This window comes from Zosterops lateralis (genome assembly GCF_965231275.1).
Source record: "Zosterops lateralis genome assembly, chromosome: 1".
NCBI lineage: Eukaryota > Metazoa > Chordata > Aves > Passeriformes > Zosteropidae > Zosterops > Zosterops lateralis.
The window spans coordinates 37,715,102-37,735,920 of NC_139762.1; the positions used below are offsets into that span (position 1 = coordinate 37,715,102).

Here is a 20,819-nt window from a genome sequence, read left to right on the forward strand (position 1 = left end):
AATGCTTTCTCACGACTGATCATGAAAAGCATTAATATATTAACCATTTTTTCTTTTTTGTTGCCGTGAAATTTAAGAACCTAGACAGCAACAATAAGTGTGAGCAAGTCATTCTTTTACAAAATGCACACAGATGGTACTGTTCATGATATGCAAAAATATTTTTCTCTTAAGTAAACTTTATGTAAAATGCCTTCTTGTAATGCATCATTTAATTGACTAAAATGCAATATAGTTTTAATGAGATATCCAAAGAAAATCTATGTATCAGAGCTATAAAAGTTTTCTGCAATAGCATACTGTAAGTTAAAGAAGAATTAGAGTAACTAAAAAGGAATTTAGGCAAGCCTTTGTACTTTGAGCACAAAGCAGAGTGGGAATTAAGTACAAGCAATATTAACAGTTAAGAGCAGACAAGTAGCAGTTCAGGTCCCTGGTATATGACTTACCTGTGTAACTGGATTTTCAGTGTGACCACATGATACACGTCTTGCAGCATGTCTGCTACTGTAGCATCAGGGGCATCTGTCACATAGGAGAGTGGAACTGGATTCCACTTCCCAACCTGGATAAGCCCTGCAGGATTGTAATTTTCAGAGGGGAGGGGGAGTGGGCAAGAAGGGTAGAAAAAAATGAAAGAAAGTGATTTACCTAATTCCTAGGGGCAAAAGAAATACCTGATTTCAACAAGATCACCACATTTGTCTCTAACCTCTTAAATCTGACAAAACAAAAGAACACCCCCCCTCCAAAAACCCCCACCCACACACCACCAAGGATAAGCCTTATCTATATTATGAAATTATACAAATGCATCAGAGATTTTTTTAATATGTATAGAAGTATATTTTCCCAAGTTCCCATGAATTCAATAGGACATGATATAATAGTTAGCATTCCTCTTAATATATTAGAAAGGATTTTGCAGTGCAAGAATTGAGTACAAAAAAAATTACTTTGCAGTCTATAAAACCATCAGGAACAAAATAAAAGAAACAGAGCTGGATATTCAGTCATAAATGCAAGTTGACTCTCAACAGTCCATCTGCTCAAATATGCTTTACACTTCCTTGTGGATCCTCAGTGGAGCAGATTATTAAGGTCAATAAGCATACTAATGATTCAGTTGAAGTCTTTTTTCTTCTTTAAAAAAAAAAAAAAAAAGAAAAAAAAAAAGAATTTACCTCCACATTCCCCACGAGCACAATGTGCACTAACTAAATAAAAACACAAGGAAAAAAAATATGGACACAGAATCTGCAAGAAGTTTAAGAAGTAAAACCTGCATTACATTCCTGAAAGAAATCCTGCCCCTCCCCCAAGACCCCACAAACAAATACAATTCCTTGTACAATTTGATAATCTTATTTACCTTTTGCTTGGGCAGCAGAGCTGTGAGAATATCCAAGAGATAGCAATGCCATTTCAATCAGCTGGTTGAAAAGCATATCCTTCCTCACCAACACAAATTCTGCATGCTCCTCCTTAGAATCGTACTCAATGGCATTTTCATAATGTTCCACTACACAGAAAACTGGAAGCATACTTCCTATTAAAAAAATTAAATTTAACATATTAAACTTGAGTTATAGTAGAGTAGGTGGGTCTATACCGAGTTATGTAAATAAAACCTGTATGAACAGGCAGAGGAGGCATCAAGAATCATCACAAATATTTGATCAACATATTCCCCGAGTCCTTTCCCCTCACCCTCCCCAAAAAAAGAGAAACTTCTACAAAACATACATCTTCCTGAAAGGCAGAAATGCAAATTTATCTCCCTTCATCAGATACAGATTTAAAGAATTACCTTCTATAGAAATAACAAGGTTGACTGAAGAGAAGTTGATTCTCTCTGTCCTGCCTGATTTGTTGTGAGTAGCAGGCAGCATGAGAACCTAAATACATACTGCAGATGTCTTCACTGTAAGCCATTTTAGTACCAGCCACATAATTTTGTTTGTTAACATTAAAACTTTCTTAGTCCTGCCAAAAATATTTAATTGCTTTCAACATCAACAACAAATCACCTTGTGTGTTATATATTCAATCTGAAAAGAGTACACAAGGAAACAAGGCAAAAGTTAATACTAATTCGTACTTCATTCACTGAGTGCACTTGAGCACTACTTTCACTTGCATCTTTAAGGAACAAATCATGATTTCAATGCCACTTTAAGAAGTGTACCTGCAGTTCAGGCTTATTTTTGTTGTTCTTACTGCCGTTGTTTGTCTCCTGCACTTTAAATCCCACAACGCTATTTTGGCATGTCTGAAAGTTAATTACTAATTTCCAGTTTTGTAGCATCATATGGCAAACTCTTCCATACACTGCACAGAATATAAGCAAATAAAGTTTTTTCTTTCTTTTTACCTTTTTTTTTTAAAAAAAATATTTAATTTTATTTTTTTCCTTCCTTTTGATGACAGAGAGAGAAGAAACAAATGACCCAAGCTATTTTAGGGATAAAGTCTCTCCCAGCAATCAGATTCCTGGACTTTATGAAAATTCCTCCCAGCTGGACATGGATGACACAATGACCCGTTGTTTTAAGCCCCAATCGTGTTGTGCTGTCTCCAGCAGCACAGGTTAGGATCTCTTAATGACAGAAAGCAGAAGGGTTAAAAGGAGATGTACAGAACTGTCTTATGGCAGCCTGCCAGAGGGGTATCATCTTTAGCATAAATGATGACAAGGGTTATTTTAACAGGGCACCCAGGAACTCCAATTAGCCCTACAATGTTAATGCCTCTATAACCACTGCCCTCTAGACTGACAGAAACCTCCTAACCTGCTAAGGTGCATCAGACATGCTGTAGTCTAAAAGAAAGCTTTATTCTTGACAATAAAGTAAGACTACATCTGCTGATTTGGGCTCTAACGTATAGTAAGAAATCATGATAAAAAAGATACCTCTTAAGCACGTATATTTAAACTACATCTGTTCACTAGAGAGCCAATCTCTGGCAAACGAACCCCTTCAGGCTTGCAAGGAAAAGCTCACAAACTCACTCCAGTTTGCCCAATAGGCTCAGCATGAAAGACTGAAAGACAAGAGCAAAAGCTTGCCAATATTTATGTAGTGCAGGAAGGAGCTTTTTTTTTTTTCCTATCTGAGTGAGACTGGCCAGAAAGGGAGAGAAGACCAAAGCAAAAGCAGTATATGCAAAGCGGTATTTACTTCACTGGTTTTAAATAAGCTGTGGACACACACGATTCATCTGCAAAAGGTGGTGGTTTGTTTTTTGGTTTTTTTTCTCTCTTCCAGGCTCTCACAATTGATGTTTCACCTACTACCATCTGACTCAGAGCAAGGGCTCAAAATTCTTAAGTAGTTTCACCAGTAATTCCTGAAGATAAAGTGTAAGCGAAGCATCATTCTAACAAACAGTGCAGATACATCCAAAACCAAATAAAGCATATTTGTTTTTCCCCTTATCAGCTCCTACAAATTAAGCTATGATCAGACACAACACACAGGTACTTTGCTGCTTATCAGTACCCTTTTTTACCAGGTACATGGTTTCCTCAGAAGCAGCATTTTGGGGAATGTGATGCTTTAAACAACACAGGAGAGCCTCCTGGCCAAATTCTGAGGCAGAGCATAGACTAACAGAGGTGGATCCCGGTAGTGCGACACAGGTATCATCTGACTACAAATCAAGCCACTAAATCTTTTAGCAAACTGTCACGAGTGTCCTTCTGTTAATGTGAAAAATGTTATACAGGAGAGCGCAATCTCAGCTGGCTGATCACTCCTGCTAGCACTTGGCAAGACCTCCAAGAGCAGCAACTTCATAACCTTCTAGTATTAAAGGGGAGAGCACTGGTCAGTGCTCCCTGCTAAAAATATAGCATGATTTAAACCTGAAGGCAGTGTTAGAGCTTTTGCTGAAGGTTTACGAGTCTGTGTAAACAGCACGTCTGCCATAAGGAGCAGTGAAGTCTGTAGAATCCTTGTCTAAAACTGTCCTGGCATTAAAGTTTGCTGTGCAAATATCACATAATACCAGAGACAGCTGAAATCTCCTATTTAGGAATTTATGGAACTTATATGTTTGCAGGCATCAGAAAGTCCTTTTTATACAGCCCCACTGCTTCACTGTACAATGTTAATGCACTCTGCTTGAAAAGCCGTAATAAATTATATTTTTAATGCTCTTACCCTGGCTTTCTTAAGATGCATACATTCTTGGCAAACAATCAATAAATAGGGTAATCATGAGCAGAGGCCAAAGAATTTGCTGAAGTGCTGTTTTTCCATTTTTAATAGATAAAGATCTAACAATACGGACTGCTGTGTCTGTTCATTTCAGGATCAATATATTCTTTGTTTTCGCCAAACCGAGGAAAAAATAAATGATTGTACGATAAATGTTATGCATCAGACACAATGAAATTCCTCTGCCTTCTAACTTTGTGCGTTTAATAGTCTTGGTTGCATTTTGCACTTTGCTTAGCAAATACAAGAAAAATCTGGATTATAAACATAACTGATTATACTAGGAAAAGCAGAGGCTGCATATTTTGAGTTAAATTAGCAAGCCTGCAGGACACGGTCAAAAAGACTTACAAATTTTGGTAAGTAAAATTTGTATATTATTGTACATTAAAAGTATTTTCAACGCAAACAAAAGCCATCCATATACAAACATCAATGATTCTAAATGTGCCTTTTCCTTGTGTAAATGTCTAATTACAGCAAACCAGCCACTGAAAAATATGACACCCAAGTTGTTCATTGTTCAATAATGAATTGTACTTAAGAAAATAAACTGCGAAGATTGACATCATAAATGACTTTTCCAATGTGATACCTAAAGATTTACACTCTCTCCTTTAAACCAACTTGCAACTGCTGTGGAAATACTACTGCCCTTCCAATCTTAGGACCATCATTAGGAGGAAAGGCGAGAATTTGTTTTGGGGGTTCAGTATTTACTCTTACAAATTTTTGCGTTTCTTAGCCCAGCGCTTACTCAAAGAATTAATGCACCAAATTACTTACATTTCAATGTAAGAATTTGCTTTAATCAGAGCAGCTAGCCTTTACCTTAACAAAAATCAGACTCCACCCTGAATAGCAAGATGCTCCACCTAAGAATGAACCTTAGATTTCCCAAAAGTGATTTATATCAGAATTGGGAATATATAGTATTTTAGAATGGAGATTTCAATACTGAAATATAAATGAAGTAGTCTGCAAAAGTATGCTTCCCCCCAAATATTATAAATCATATTTCTCTAATGTAGAATTATCAAAAGTGTTACCTTTTCTAATATTAGTTTTCATCAGGTGTCCAGAGTGTTTTAAAGGCACTCCTTGCATTTTAGTTCCTGTACTTCCAAGTCTTCCTCTTCCTAATGGGCTCCCATTCTGTTCCAAGCGCGCAATTTTGGCTGGTGGACCCTTCGGATCGCTTACATTGTTAGACATTTCTGAATGTTCTTTCCCCTGAGTTGCCTCGTTCAAATGATCCATACTCAGTCCCGCCTCTAAAGATCACCTGCCATGATTCAAAAAAAAAAAAAAAAAAAAAAAAAAAAAGTTGTACACGTGTGCGCATATGTATACGTACACAGCCTGCACATGTACAGAGACAGATATATATGTATCATAAGCTCATAAAGAAGAATAGATAACTATTTTAACTAGAAATAAATGCCTTTTTTAAAAGAAACAAACTTATTCTTCAAAAATTACCTCATACCCCAGTTTACAGAGAGACTGTATCATAATCTAGTGGAATGGTTTTTTAAAAGCCAACCAGAGTACCTCTTAGAAAAAAAATACAAAAAAAATTAAAATCTTTGGAGATATTTTACTAAAACTGAGGGAGTCTAAAACTCATATAAGTGATGATGATTGTCAAGGTGTGTGCTCCAATACAGCTATTGATACAAATCTCACAGAAAGGTTTGTTATACATCGCGGATGTTTTTATTGTGGAGAGAAAGATTTTAATGAAAAATTTCTTGATCTATTTGATTATAAAATGGATGAGCAACAATAAAGAGATTGTTAAAACTTTAGTTGAAGGAGCAACAGATTTATTAGAGATGTAGGCTATTGACCACTTACAATTCCTCTCTCCCTTAAAAATAAAAGTTAGAGAAGAATTTGGCATTTAACTTCAGAATGCAGTGGCGGGAGATGGTTGCTTTTGAGTTTCCTTCCAATATTATACAGAGTTTATCAACTTTTGCAAGGTTCAAAATATGCAATTTTTCAGCTACTAAGCTTCAGGTGTTAAACAGAGTAGTTTATTCAATTAAGATAAATAACTGAATAGTTTCTCACCAAATATAAGGCTGGGGAAAAATCCTCCACAATTCCAACAGTACTTTTGATGCCCTTAAATTTAAAAAACCTCAAAACCTGGGTGATGCTGACACAGCTATTTGAAACCAAAAAACTAAAATTTCAGTAGCAAATTAAGAAAAGGTATATATTAGCATGCTTGAACTTCCTTTTTTATAAACTTTTGAAACCTCTGTCCCTGAATAACAATTACAGTTAAATCACTAAAAATCTCCCAAGCCTGTAACATAACAGAGTAAGTTTTAAGGATTTTTGCCACTCATAAGAACCTGTTTTGCCAACTATATTAAAAAACATTGCTGAGAGCAAAGGCATCTTTCTGGTTATGATTTCACTAATCAATACTGCTGTGATTGTTAGGTATTTTACCTACCTTTCCCTGACAGGGAAAGGTATAACTACACAGACAATTACATTTTATATATATATATATATATATATATATATATATATAAATATTATAATCACTAAGGACAGGTCAACAGACATTAATCTTTGAACCAGTATTTACATTAGCAAGTACAAACACTAATACTGGGGAAGTCATATTTAGAAAGACTGCTGTGACACGGATAATTGCTACTTTCTTTCAGTTGCCTAGTAATTCAATACATTTTCTGCACATTTCATAGCAAAGTTATTAGAGCCTAAATATCTTGGAATCTTTATATATATACACTTCTATGTCACTAGTATACATGCCAATGATAATTTCATAGACTATTCTTTTCTTGTTTGAACATCACCCTGTTTTTCCCAATATGGTGAAGAAAGAGGCAATGTATTAATTCGAACCTTTACAAGCAACCTCAAGAATGCAACCAAATAGATGAAGTTCAGACAATATTTTTTTTTCCCGTATGCTGTTAGGTGACAGGCTAAGGATCACCATTCATCTTTATCCCATCTGTTTTAGGTCATGCGTCTCATTAACAGAAAACATCCCTATTTTAGCCACTTTTCAAAAAGAATTTTTTTAACTGTACTAAGTGTAACCTAAGCAAAGAATTACAGACTCTAACTGTTAACATCTTCCGATGTTTCTAACAATTCTAACATACCATAGGGCTACTATTCTGAGAGTGGTCTATCTCAAGAAAAAGAGGATTAACAACAACAATTAAAAAAAAAAAAAAAAAAAAAAAAAAAAAGGAAAGGAAAGGAAAAAAAAAAGGAGGTGGGAGGGAGAGAAAAAGAAAACACACACAAAAAAGCTTCAAACAAGAAATTCCTCATCACTTTTGGCAACTTCAGAAGTACTCTAAAGCACGGAGGTTCTTTGCTACAAAAAGTATCTAGTCATCATGAGTCAGAATCGCACTACATCATGTACAGTGAATAAAAGTGATAGATCGCCACTTAGTTAATACACTGACTGCAACCAAAACACCAAATGGGTCATTTTCGCTTGGCCTGAGAATACCCACCCATCGGCATCCTTTCACCGCTTAGTCATCTTGTAAAAAGCTTTATGTCACAAAGCAAAATTACATGCACATAAAACACCTAATTTACTCATTTAAACTCCATGCCCAAGGCTAAAGTTCACTGAAACCTCAGTTTGGAATAGTGATGAGCAACAACCAGCATGGCCTGCCCAGGGAGAGGGTGGCAGGAAAGACCTATCATCTCCGCCGGTTCCAGGCCAGGAGTTTCCCCGGGTTTCTCATTTAGCCATCTTTCACAACTACAAGTTTTCATCACAGATCAGTGAGAGAAGAGCACAATTTCAAGGCACAGTTTCCCGGAGCCAGCGTACACGTACAGGCACACCGCGCAATTTCTGAATGAGAGTTGGTGCCGTATCTCCTTTTGTCGCGATGTAACGCTGCCAGTATTATATTATTTCTTTCTCTCCTCCTGAATCAGCCCCCTCCCCATGCCTTTCTCCTCCTCTTCCCTCCCTCCCCCATAAAAACCCATAATCACATTTGAGAGAGGCTCCGCACTTATCCGTTCCATATGGCTCTCACAATCCAGGCCAAGCTTTCCCTGTGACCTTTTAAAGAGACAAAGAAGCAAAGTACTTATCTAGAAACAGAAACACTGCAGTTTTCTGAGTGAAATTAGCAAAACCGACCCGAAACTCACCACTTCAAAACTTGACAGCATATAAATAACAAAAACAAAGGAGGTTTCCTTTGCAGCCCGAGCTCTTGAAGAGGAAGAAGTTCAAGACTGATGTTTTTAGGTCCCCCCCTTTCTGAAGGGGGGCGGGGGGGGGCAGCAGACCTGAGGACTACTTCCCCTAATATTCTCTTATTTTTTTTTTTAATTTTTTTTTCTTGTTGCTATTTTCCTCTAGGCGGGGAGGGGCAAAAACAGATAGCGAGAAACAGAGTAGCCATGAGCAAAAATGGCAATGGACAAAAAAAATACAGATTAAATATCTTTTGAGAGAGCCCGTTTTCGAGGTTTAGCAACGCAAGACAGAGCTCCAGACCAAATTGATCAGACAAGTGTAACGCTCAAAACGAGGAATTAATATAATAATAATATTTTAAAAAGTAGCAGGTTTAAATTAAGGTGGAGGGTGTTTAAGTCTATCTATCCTTTCAAAAATAAAACCAATGCATGAAGGATCAAGTGAGAAAGGGGGTTATTAAAAAAAAAAAAAAAGAAAAAAAAAGGCAGCTTTTCTATCCAGTGTGAAGAGCAGAAAGTCTACTTCTAGGTTGTCACTTACACTATTATTCTCCAATAGGCACCCAGAGGAGCAGCACACACAGAAGGAGCCCGCTCCCCTCCCCCTCCGCAAAAATATACACCGTAACAGCCCCCAAACTTTCTGCGGAAACCTCAGCCCCAGAGATCGCTACTGGAGATAAAAAGGAAAAAAAAAAAAAAAAAAAAAAAAGTGGAGAGAAAATTGCAGGAAAAGGCACTAAAATGCCACTTTTAATCTCGCCTTTGCGGTCCGGGGAGAGGAAAAAAAAAAAAGGAAAAAAAAAAAAGAAAAAAGGAAAAAAAAAAAGCAGAGAGGACCTGTCTCCTCTCATTTACCGGGGGCTGTTGTGCGAGTGAGGGGGGGAGAGAGCGAGCGAGAGAGGAGGGGAAAGAGAAAAAGAACAGAGGGGAGGAAGGAAACACACAACAAGGCACACCACCACCACTACAAAAAAGTGACGAGGTTTCACTCCCTCCGAGTCCAACACCGGGAGAAATTATTATTTTAAAAAAACCCGATCCTATTAGGGAAAAAAAAGAAAAAAAAAAAAAGAAAAAAAAAAAAAAAAGAAAACCGACAACAAAAAACTGGTTCTGCTTCTCCAAAGGAAAAAAAAAAAAAAGAAAATCTGGGAACTCCGAGAAGAGTTACACGCACGAAGGGGTAAAAAAATATAAAATAGAAAGGTTGCAAAAAGCCAACAACAACAAAAACCAAGCCAGCAAATAAAAACCCAGTACCAATTGAAAAAAAGAATAATAATGGTAGGCTTTGTATTTTGTCTTTTTTTTTTTTTTTCTTTTTTTTTTTTTTTTTTTTTTTTTTTTTAATTCTCGTTTCCCCTGGCTGGCTGGGTATGGTTGTTATTTAGGCCGGTTTGGTGGTTGTTGCTGGATGTTACATGGATATGTGTGTGTGTCCCCGGACGGAGCTGCCTCGCTCTGCTCTTCCCCCCCCTCCTCTCTCTCTCCCTCTCTCTGTTTCTGTCCCCATTAAATTATTAGTTGACTCATCACTACTCCTCCTCCTCCTGCTGCTGCCGCCGCCGTCCCCTGCTCACAGCCTCCTCTCCTCCTCTCCGCTACCGCTCGCTGCCGCTGCTGCCGCTGCTTCTTCTTCCTCCTCCTCATTTTAATACAAAATAACACCGAGGCCACCGGCTTTTTTTTTTTTTTTTTTTTTTTTTTTTTTTTTTTTTTTTTTTTTTTTTTTTCACAGCCAGAGACGGGAGGAGGACGCAGCCTCCCTGCTGCTGCCCGGAGCCCTTCCCCAGCGGCCCCGGATCATCCGACGCGTCCTGGGAGAGAGAGAGAAAGTGGCAGAGGAGGAGGAGGAGGAGGCGGTGGTGAAGGAGAGAGGCGTGGGGGAGGGGAGGCCGGGGAAGGGGGAGGGGGTCGGCACCAGTGCGGTGGCAGAGGGGCCGCAGCGAGGAGCAGGAGGGGGCGCCGGGCCTGGCCGGGCCGGGCCGGGCCGGGGCGGGGGGGCCCGGCGGCGGCGGTAGGTGAGCGGGGGGGCCGCGGGAAGAGGGCGTGCGGCTTCCGGGCGCGCACGAATTTGCAGCTCGCCGGGTGCGGGTGAGGCGGCCCTGCCTGCGCCGCGCACAATGCCCGCTCCGCGCCGCCCCGCGCCCCCCCGGCAGATGGGGCCTGCGGCGGAGGGGGCGAGCCGGGGGGACGGGCACGGGGGCACAGCAGCGGCACCAGCCGCGGGAGGAGAAGGAGGAGGAGGAGGAGGAGGAAGAGGGGCGGGGGTGAAGGCTGAACAATATCCTGCCGGCGCTGCCGGGCGCGCCGCCACAGTGCAGCCCCCGCCCCTCCGCGCGGAGACTGCGCGGGCCGCGCCGGGCAGGTGCACGATGGTGGCGGGCCCGCAGGTGGGGGCGGCCCGGGGAGACCGGCCCACGTGCGGGAAAGAACTTTCTCCTTCCCTCCCCTGGCCGTCCATACCGACAGGGGGGAAAGAAAAGCCCCGGCCACGGTTCTGAAAGCGGCGGAGGCTGGGTGAGACCGGCCCCGGTGCGGGGCTCACCGTCCCCCGCGGCCGGAGCAAGCTGCCGCACACCGCGGGTCAGAGCGGACATCGCCCAGGGCCCGGGACCGCGAGATGCCACAGGCCCACGCCACAGAACTGCCCCCGTGCCGAGTCCGCAGCGCGGGACCGAAATCCACCCCTGAAAGGTGAAAGCTAAAAGGTGGTAAAGTATTGACAAAATAAGTAACTGCGAGACAGACGTGGCTTTTTCCCATCATGCCCTTGGAAGAAAGTAACCCAACTAGCCAAACTTGAAAGCAACAAGTTTGTACAAGCTGCGAGATAAGAGAAAAATTAAACTTCTTTATTGATAAAATGCACAGTGTTTGAATAGACTGTGTCTAAAGGGAAAGTTGCATCATCGACCAAAGAAAACATGAATTACTGCATAGACAGGTCTATTTTGGTTGCATAGACAGGTATAAAACCAAAATGTTTAGGGCAGTAACTTTAAAAAAAACCAACAACAAAACAACAACAAAAACAATACAAACATGAGGCAGCAGCAAAAGTAGGTGAGTGAAAAGGCTAATACCAATCCTGTAATACACAAAATAGCATGGCCTCTGAACACAGAAAGGGCAAATCAGTAAAGCTATAAAGAGAAAATTTCGCACTATGCATATATTACTTATTATTAAAGAAGAGGAATACAGGAAGACGAGGTAAAGAATCACATTGGTGTTTACTAAAATAAGCACAAACAGCATATAGGACACGCAGAAAAAAGAAAATGGTAATAAGGCGAAATGCATGAAATATTTATTATATTCTGCAGTGCATAAAATAGATTATAATCTCAGAAGCAAAGAAAGGCAAGGCTGGAAAATGAATACACTGTTACATAATACTATTATTCAAAGCAGAGCAAGTGGAGGTGGCATATGTATGAAACATGAAAAGTTGTACCTGTGTTGTGTGTCTTGAAAAGGGTTACTAAGATCATTACTGAGACAGCTGAAAAGAAATATAAAAACTAAAACTCAAAACCAAAGAAACATGTTTCACAAAGAAAAACAAGGGAAAATGTCGATGACATCTTCCATAATATATGATCAAGGGGGAACTGGCTAGTGGGTTGTTTGTTTAGAAACCAATCTTTTTTCAACAAGACAGAGTATCAATCAGTCCCTTTAAAAAAAAAAAAATAATTCCCCAATACATTAGAATACTTGGAGGAGAACTCTGTTGACTAGTCAAATTCAATCTTTGTGGGCACAGTGGAAAATATCAATGTATTATTTTTTCAACCTTTTCAGAAAAGCCTGATAATGTAAGCTTAAACTTCAGCAGTAAGCAAGACTGGCCACTAAAGAAGAAAATTATGAAAGATATGAGAGTTTCAGCTGACAGTATGCTGCCTGCAGCATGATGGAGGAAAAGGACATTGAAGATAATTTAAGAGATGCAGAGCTGATTAGAATAGAGCCAATATGATATGGAACAAGATTTGGGACTAAAATACCACCTTATAGAAATGATTACCAGATATGACAGTAACAAAACCAAATAAAAACAACAAAAGGTTAAAATCTTCTAAAATAACTTTTGCTTTGGTGTTCACAAATCATTCTGTTAATGGTAAAAAAAAACCCAAAACAAAATGTTTGGATTAAAACAAAGTGATTAATCTAAAAAGCAGAGACGGCGAATTAAAGGAGCAGGGAGATAACAATCTGATAATACAGGAGCACAGAAGGCCTAATAATGATATTATTACGCACACTAACCAAACTCTGACAAACAAATATTCTGTTAATTATATAATCATGCATATGCTTCCTATGCTTGAGATAAATGATTATGGAAAAGAACTCTCTTCTTGAAATTGCATATATGCGCTAAACCTTATAAACTCCCTACCACATGGATTAATCTAATTCCCATACAGCACTTATGCCTGGTAAAGTATTTACTACAGACTTGGAAAGCTGAGCGTGGAACCCTTGCTTTGACTAGGAAGCACGAATTACTGAAGGCTGCTACGTCTTGACAGATAGACAACAATCAGATATCTCTTATCAATACTGAACTACTTGGAAATAATTCAAGATACAGATATCTGATTTTCATTTGACCTATTCCAATTTGCACTTCACTGTGTCAACTTTGATATTAAAATGTTCAGCTAGAATAAAGATATTTATAATAAAAACATATATAAAGAGCAGAAGATGAATAGATATTGTCATGGATACATATGCAGGCAATCATTTAAACATGCGGCAATAGTAACATCACATTTTTCATAGCTTCTAGTCAACATACAGCAGGCAAATATATGCTTAATAAAGGTGATTAATCCTTAATAAAGTTGTTGCACTATTTTTATTATGTATAAATGCCTTTTGCCCTAGCTTATGTTGAAATAAGACAAATATTTAAAAAGTTGGGCTGCATATTTTCAACCCCATGGTGAATTAACTCTCGAGCAGCAGTCTCAGTAGCTGCAAAGCAAAACAAATTCTCCACTGTGGCATGCTGCCTCAGTGCCTCCTAAGGTCTCTATTCCAGTATTTTCTTGTTCAAAATAAATTAGGAAATACGGGCCCAAATCTTGAGGCTTGGCTCTTGTGCAATGCAAACAGAAGTGACCTGGCAGCAGAGCAAAACCAGCATGGCTGTGTATTCTCTTTTATCAGATTTCTTTGGGGAGATCAGGCTGATTGGCTTTTACACATATGTACTTCTGACAATGCTGCAGCCCTTCAGGCAACCCATAAGCTCATCCCATGCTGGGGGTGATGCAGAGCTGTGCAGCCGCAGTGGGACTGCCGGGAAATTCTCTTAAGTGGGGATTTGAATGCATTTCCCCCACTGCGAAGTGTGATGGGTGCACATCTATGGGTAAGGGTGACTGCTGGACAGTGAGGCAGTGGCAGTACCATTCTGTGGCTGTCTGAAGGTAAACATCTGTGGCCGGAAGGTGGGTGACGCCCCGAGAGCTTGTGCCTCATGGCTTAGACAGAAGTGTGGGTGAAGGGGAAGGATGCACCCCTAGTCCTTTCCCACGTCTACCTGTGCAAACCTCAGCACATCACTACTGTTGTGCCAACGCGGTCTCACAGCCCTACTAGTTTTGCACCTCGGACTGAAGTTGTTTTTCAGTCTCCTCAGACTAACTTCCCCTTCGCTTTGCCCTGAACAACAAGGTGTTGCCTGACACCGCGCAAATGCTTCAACCAACCTGACTGCAGCAATCTCAATTTACATACGACCCAAGAATCCAATGCACACCAATGTGAATCACAGCATTCTGTGACATCCCCCACGCTGAACTCAAAAGTTACATACCAACCTAGATTTTTTTGACTGCAACCTGCCCCAGCCTGGATAGGATGCCTGTCAAAAAGCAAAAGTGCTATGAAATGAAATTCATAGCACTGAAAGGCATCGCACACAAGCTGTCGTCCCCTCTCACATTTTGCATGAGCAATTTCTGCTCGTTTGTGTTCTCTCACACACCATGTCCTGAAACAGTTACGTAAAATGAATATTTAACTTACGATAGTCAGCTGTATTGAACTGCGCTTAATTGGTTATTAAGTAAAGTAAATTATCCTTACCATATTCGTCAGAGGTGAAAAACCTACATATATGGCTACATGTAGTGCATTCATTAGTTTACAGACCCCAAGGCTCCTGGGAAGTATCAGATATCTACACAGTGTCCCATGGTGCAGCATTTTTTAGCTGGATGTCTCAGCTAGCTTGCAGATATGTAAAATCATATACAAACAGACATCTCCCTATTGATTGCCTCTGTGACGAGGCTCGTTTACTCCTGCAAATATTATCTGCAATGTACTTCAATCACAGAATCTTTTTTTTTAAACGGAGTTGAATAAGGATATGCAAAATGTGATTTTGGATAAAAAAGTTACTTTTAATCAAACTACTGCACCATTTTGTGCAAGTCATTTCATAACTATATGTCTACTTTGACGAAGATGCTTGTGAAGAACTGAAGTAAATACATACTTCTGCAGAAGTGGCCCCAACAGTTATTTCAGTTTACCTCTTGGTGAATCATGGAGAGCCAAAATACTGGAAGAAAACTGTGGAGTAAAATCCAGCAAATCTGCTTGGCATGACATAGGGAAGGGTGAACAAGAGCGCTAATGAGAATAGTGAGTCTTTCACCTCTGGTTGCCACGAGAAATCTTAGCTGCTTAAACTTGTAATAGAGAGGTGCCCACTTTCCCATAAAAGATCACAGCAATCAATATTAATGATTAATCACATAAATCTTACTCTGTAGTTGCACAATCTCTTGCCTGCTATGTTGACAAACTTGAGTTCACTTTTTGCTATCTATAGTAGGACATCAACTCCCACAAACACTATCTATGTGTTATTTAATATAAGTCAGTATGTTTTATGACCATGGACTTCAGAACCACTTCAAATAAAAAGCTTCAACTTTAAAAAAAACATTTTGAAGACCATATTCTCTTCTATCCTTAACACCAGACTAGGACCTTGATGAGTCATGCTCGCAATTTCCATGTGGCAACTGCAGCCAACTACTTCCACAAAAAAGAACAAATAAAAAAATGCAATAGAGCTTTATATAATAATATTTTATGCAATTAGGCAGCTGGAAGAAAGGAGGAAAGTTGGCATCTTAGGATCAGCCAAGTTTCCCATGTCATAAATGTATGTTCAGCAGGTCATTAATTTCACATCTTTCTCTCCAGAGGTATAATTTTTAGGTCTTTCATGTGAAGATGCTTAATGTGGGACACTGAGAGATGAAAAAAGAGTGGTTCCTGTTAAAGCCCTTGTCATCACAGCACTAGATAACTCCTAGGCATGAGATGGGCATATAATTGTTACCTAAAAGAGTCAGTTGATAAGTGGTTATTTTAGGGATGTGTCTGAATAGAAGCTCTATTAATTTAACAGTATGTAAATCATGATCCCTAGACACAGAAAGCCATAGTTCCTGTTATTTTTACTTGTTAAAAGGAAAGTTACACCAAGTTATCTCCAAAGTGTTTTTCAATGTTGTTTGCAATTTTTTGACTGGTTCTACATTTTTTTCCCACTTTGTGACTCATTTTCCCTCACTTCCAATCACTGTGCTTCTATCCCATAGTTCATATGCTTTTACAAATACAGAAATTTGACCCCACAATTCTGGATAAGGATGAATTTCACGCAGCCCAAGCAAAGCTGTGCATTACAGTAGTAAACATCTGAACCATTGGCCCTACAGAGGATTATTCAAGTGTTATTATCTAGCGCTTAGATGTTCGTGTTGTTGAGCTCAAACCGCAGTGAATTCTTACATAAGACTTCTTCATCAACAGGAGAATCATCTCTGTCATAGACCTGATAGTACAAATAAAAATCTACTGACGCAAATTGAAAATATGGAAGAGTTTTAAATTGAAGGAAATGGTTAGAACTGATTGATGAATTGAACTATGTCAAACTTTCATTATGAAACACAAAACCACATGAAATGTCCTGTTTCCAGTTTCATTATTAACTCAGAACTCTGCACAAGTTCTGCTACGCTTTTTCTAAGGTTCAAAACCTTTTAAGTAAAACTGTGCATCTAATTATGGCCAAACTTGACAGGAGTCAATATTCATTGTACATAAAATACATGCAAAATATGTGGTTTTGGTGTAAAACAAATTGAAAGTTGGTGGTTTTGGCCAAATTAGCATTTTCTTCTAGGGCTCTTTCCAAACTCAAGCTCAGATGATCCCACTGTAATAAAGATGAAATGAATGAGATTTTCAGTTCTTTTCAGAATCAATTAGCTGTTAATATTGACAGCTCTTTTAAGGAACAAGATACCTGTTAATATTACCAGGCACTAACTAAAAAAGGTTTAGCCTATGCATTATCACTAAGATAAAGGTAATTTATACATGTGTCAGAGTATGCTTAGTTTAATACAAACAACATAAAGCAAACCAAAATAACTTCAGAATGTTACTCCAAGCAGCCCACAATGTTAAAAATACTTGTTCTGATTTCAGGGAAAAAAAAAAAAAAGAAAGAATTAAAAAAAATGTATTCAAGTATTTGATATATTTATTTGCTTAAAGCAACTATGTTTCTAGATTTCCTGCTAAGTGACTACAAGGGAAACAAACTGAGATGGAGAGCAGTAGTTGGAAACCCACTAGAATACAGTATTTTTTGGGCAAAATTAGGTTAATATTTATGATAGTAATTTATACTTATGAAAGCACTTGAAGGAAATATTTTAACAGGTATGTAAAAGTTAGTTCCTGCATTAAATACAAAAACTTGTGGGGAAAGATCTCTTCTTTGTAATTTGCTTCTGGGAGGTTACACTATAAACTCCTTCCTGTATTAGATTTTTCCTTCACGAATGTTGGTAAAATGCTCATGAGAAGTTTTGGAATAATTTGCTCATGAAAGATGCAGTGCATTCTCTCAACTCATTTTTCCTTTATAGGTATATATATAGAAAACCTCTCTGCACCACATCTGCAAATGTGTCACTTCTAAAGTGGGGGGGAGGAGGTGAAGAAATGCTCAAAATCATTGTAGTCATAGAAAAATAATGTCCAAATCAACTTACCTCTATATTTTTCAAATATGGGACACCTTGAAATACAAGAATCGCTTAATATGCTGCCATGAATGAACTACACAGAAATGCCTCTCACATCTAAGCCCGTGCTTAAAACTCTTTTAGATACTTTTGTATAAAAAGAAGAAAACATATTCAGATCTTCATTTACTTAATACCAAGTGGTCATTGCTGTGGGCATATCACAAAGAGTTATTGTCTTTTTTGCCTGATTTGGTTCTGTAAAAATCTTTCTATGACCAAAAGAAGCATTGTGCACAGTCCATACTGAACTTTTTAATAAAAAACAGTAAAGCAATCTACTTCATTGTCAAATGATTGAAAGAAATTTAATTAATGCCTTTGCAGGGAACGCCTGTACAAGTATCACAATCACAAGAATGTGCGTATATGCATATATGAATGCATATGCCCAGCCGCAGTCTACCCTGTTGCTTTAATGTCATAACACTATAGTCCATGAGCAGCTGAAGGCAAAAATGAACTCCTATAATTTAAAATATCGTGCTGACACAATTTTAAGGTCAAATTACATTGTGTAGCTTATTAGAAGATTAAATGCTTGCTTCATCACAGGACACTTCAGCCCTAGAAAAGGCCAGCAGTATAGAAATCCTCACGGACAAATGAAAAATAGTAAGTCATAAACAGGGGAAAATAAGTTTATGCCACACCAACAAAACCGAAAAGAAACAAAAAACCCCAAAACCAAAAAGCAAAAAACACAAAGACGCATTGAAAATCAGTATGCTATGTTAGATGTTTATCTATACATAAGAGACAGGTGTCACAAAAACAAAACAAAAAAATCACGAAGCTAAAGAGAAACTTTAACTCACCAGTTTCCATCTGTTATATCTGAATTCATGCATAATTGATTATCCATGACTGGTAAGTTCTTTTTTTTCACTAGCCTAACACAGTTTTCTAAACATTATGTGTTAAATCACCACCAAAGTAAAGGGTGTTTGAGAAACCGTAAGGGCAGAATAAAAATTTTTAATGAAAAATAACATGTCAGTTAATAATAGAGCTGACCTATGTTTAAGAGAGAAATTTTAATCATGTGCATATTAAATATTAATAACCTATTCTGTTATTGTTATAATAAGGTTAAGTAAGCTTCTCCATGCTTAAGGAAAGAGAAAAAGTAGGAATATATAACAGTGAAAAAAAGCGCTGAGAAGCAGAGACATAAGGAAAATGTGTCAACAATAAACAAGAGGAAATGAAAAAGAAGGAAAAGATGAAGGTGGAAACTAATCTCTATGTGTCATTATGACTGCCAGAGTACTGGCAAAGCAGCAGCATCCTTTTATTTCAATTTTAATCATTTCTGAATTTTAATACCCTGCTCCTTTTGTAATTCTCCTGGCATTCCCTATATGCATCCATCCCAGCCAAAACACCAGTGTAAATTAAATGGCACGCAACCACACCACTGATGTAGTTCTCCCAGTAGAACCAATTGAGTGACCAAAAAGCAGAGAAGGTATGACTACTTTGTATCCCTATAGACTACTGGCCAATTAAGTGACTTAATGTTCTTCAATTCCTTTAATTTTGAAAAGAAGGGCAGTGGTTAGGTAACCAGCAATATAGAGCCATTAAAAAAAAATAAAGCAAGCCAGTAGTAATACAATAATCAGTGACCATCAGGGCCTGGAAAAATGAGTTTGCTCTCACTGGCACTAAGGAGCATCACATGATTATTTAATTACAGCTCTAATTTTTGTCTCGTGGATGGCAACATATCAACAATTAATAGGGCAAATAGAGGAGACTGCATTTTTAAAGAGACAAAACCTATATGAAATAGTGCTTGGTAATGCAATTTATCAGACAGTATAATGCTTCTTACGGCATATCTGTCATCCTGCCAAACATATAGAGAAATTCTACTGGTTCAATTCTCTTGCATGGTATCCATAAAATTCTTCTGGAATGCTTAGAAAACAATAACTACACCTATGAGTATCCTAATTGTCATTTTAAGCGGCAATGCAGAAGTCAGTTACTTGTAGGGCTCGCAGCCCAAATAAAGTAGTGGAATCACAAGTTTCAAATGCAAACATGCTATAAAATTTTCTTGAAAAGATTATAATGAAATTCATCAGGAATGGCAAAGATTATTATGGTATTCAGTGAGTGAAGTGGAGGAAAAAAGAAAAAGAAAGTCAATAAAACGCAGTCAATGGGACAGAGATTGATTTTGACCGATTGACTTTACTGTGAGATTTTCTTACAAAGCATATTGAAACTAGGGGCTCAAAACCTGTATCATACCATTCCTGCACAGGACTGCGAGATAAGAAATGAGGAACAAGACCTGAAAGAAGATGTATGATACATATTATCGACTGAAAAGCTCTGCTTTAAAACAGTTGGATGCGGTTTCCCTTGTGCCTCATCCTGCAATGACGGCAGTGCGGAACCCAGGAACTGTGGGAAGTTCACTATGTCAAGAAGCACTTTTCACAATTAGGGGAATCTGGAATCATGTCAAAAGAAAACCTGATTTTATGCACCTTTTTGCAAACGTACTTACTTTTCCACAGCAATGGGTGGACCAAGCTACGAACCTCATAAATTTATATTATCCAGTGTATGTTTCAGACAATAGTCAATATCTGACATAGCAAAAACAAGTTCCAAACTGTACCTGTGAAAGACCTACCACACTGTTCTTAGAAGTTTTTTTCATCCTACTTCTTAATATAAAAATTAAACATGCTTTTTCATTTGATAGTCTAAAATCTACCCTTTGAACAAGCAAAGAAACGCTGAGTTTGGGCCTCTGCACAGAAAAAAAAAAACCCCACTGCTAAACAGCAGTTCAAGTATTATTGCAAAAAGTGTGACTAGAGAAGCAGTACTATTACAATAAATGTTCCATTCTTCCCCAAAACTGTGTCAAATTAAGCTGTTTTCATTGAAGTCATGAACATTCTGGATTGGAGATCTTAATCTATAATCTTAAAAAGAAAGCTGGCAAGCAAGAGCTTGTATGTAAAAGTAAATATCATTCTTTTTTATGCACTGGTTACTATACAGATAACATGTCTCACAAAGACTGTAATTAAATGTCTAGTGCAGAAGTAACACTAAAAAGCATACAGTATTATTACATTACAATGAATCCTTAGAAGCTAAAACTGTCATTTTTAAGTTTTAAGATGCCTTTAATTATTCTTGAGACTTCTTACATTTATCA

General features: G+C 38.3%; 1 protein-coding gene across 6 annotated transcripts in view; it reads right to left on the reverse strand.

The window, feature by feature from the left end:
* SATB1 (SATB homeobox 1) overlaps positions 1–20,819 on the reverse strand; it is a 92,382-nt gene that overhangs the window by 65,112 nt on the left and 6,451 nt on the right. For 4 of the 6 annotated variants that reach the window (XM_083871589.1, XM_083871585.1, XM_083871588.1 and 1 more), the window contains exons 2-4: positions 5,273–5,508; positions 1,373–1,549; positions 450–576 (exon numbers count right to left, since the gene is read on the reverse strand). In XM_083871589.1, the coding sequence (XP_083727715.1) occupies positions 450–576; positions 1,373–1,549; positions 5,273–5,483 (515 nt within the window). In that variant the 5' untranslated portion in view covers positions 5,484–5,508. Of the gene's footprint in view, positions 1–449; positions 577–1,372; positions 1,550–5,272; positions 5,509–8,252; positions 8,323–8,414; positions 10,478–20,819 lie in introns of those variants that run through there. The other 2 variants (XM_083871586.1, XM_083871587.1) reach the window with 2 other exon arrangements.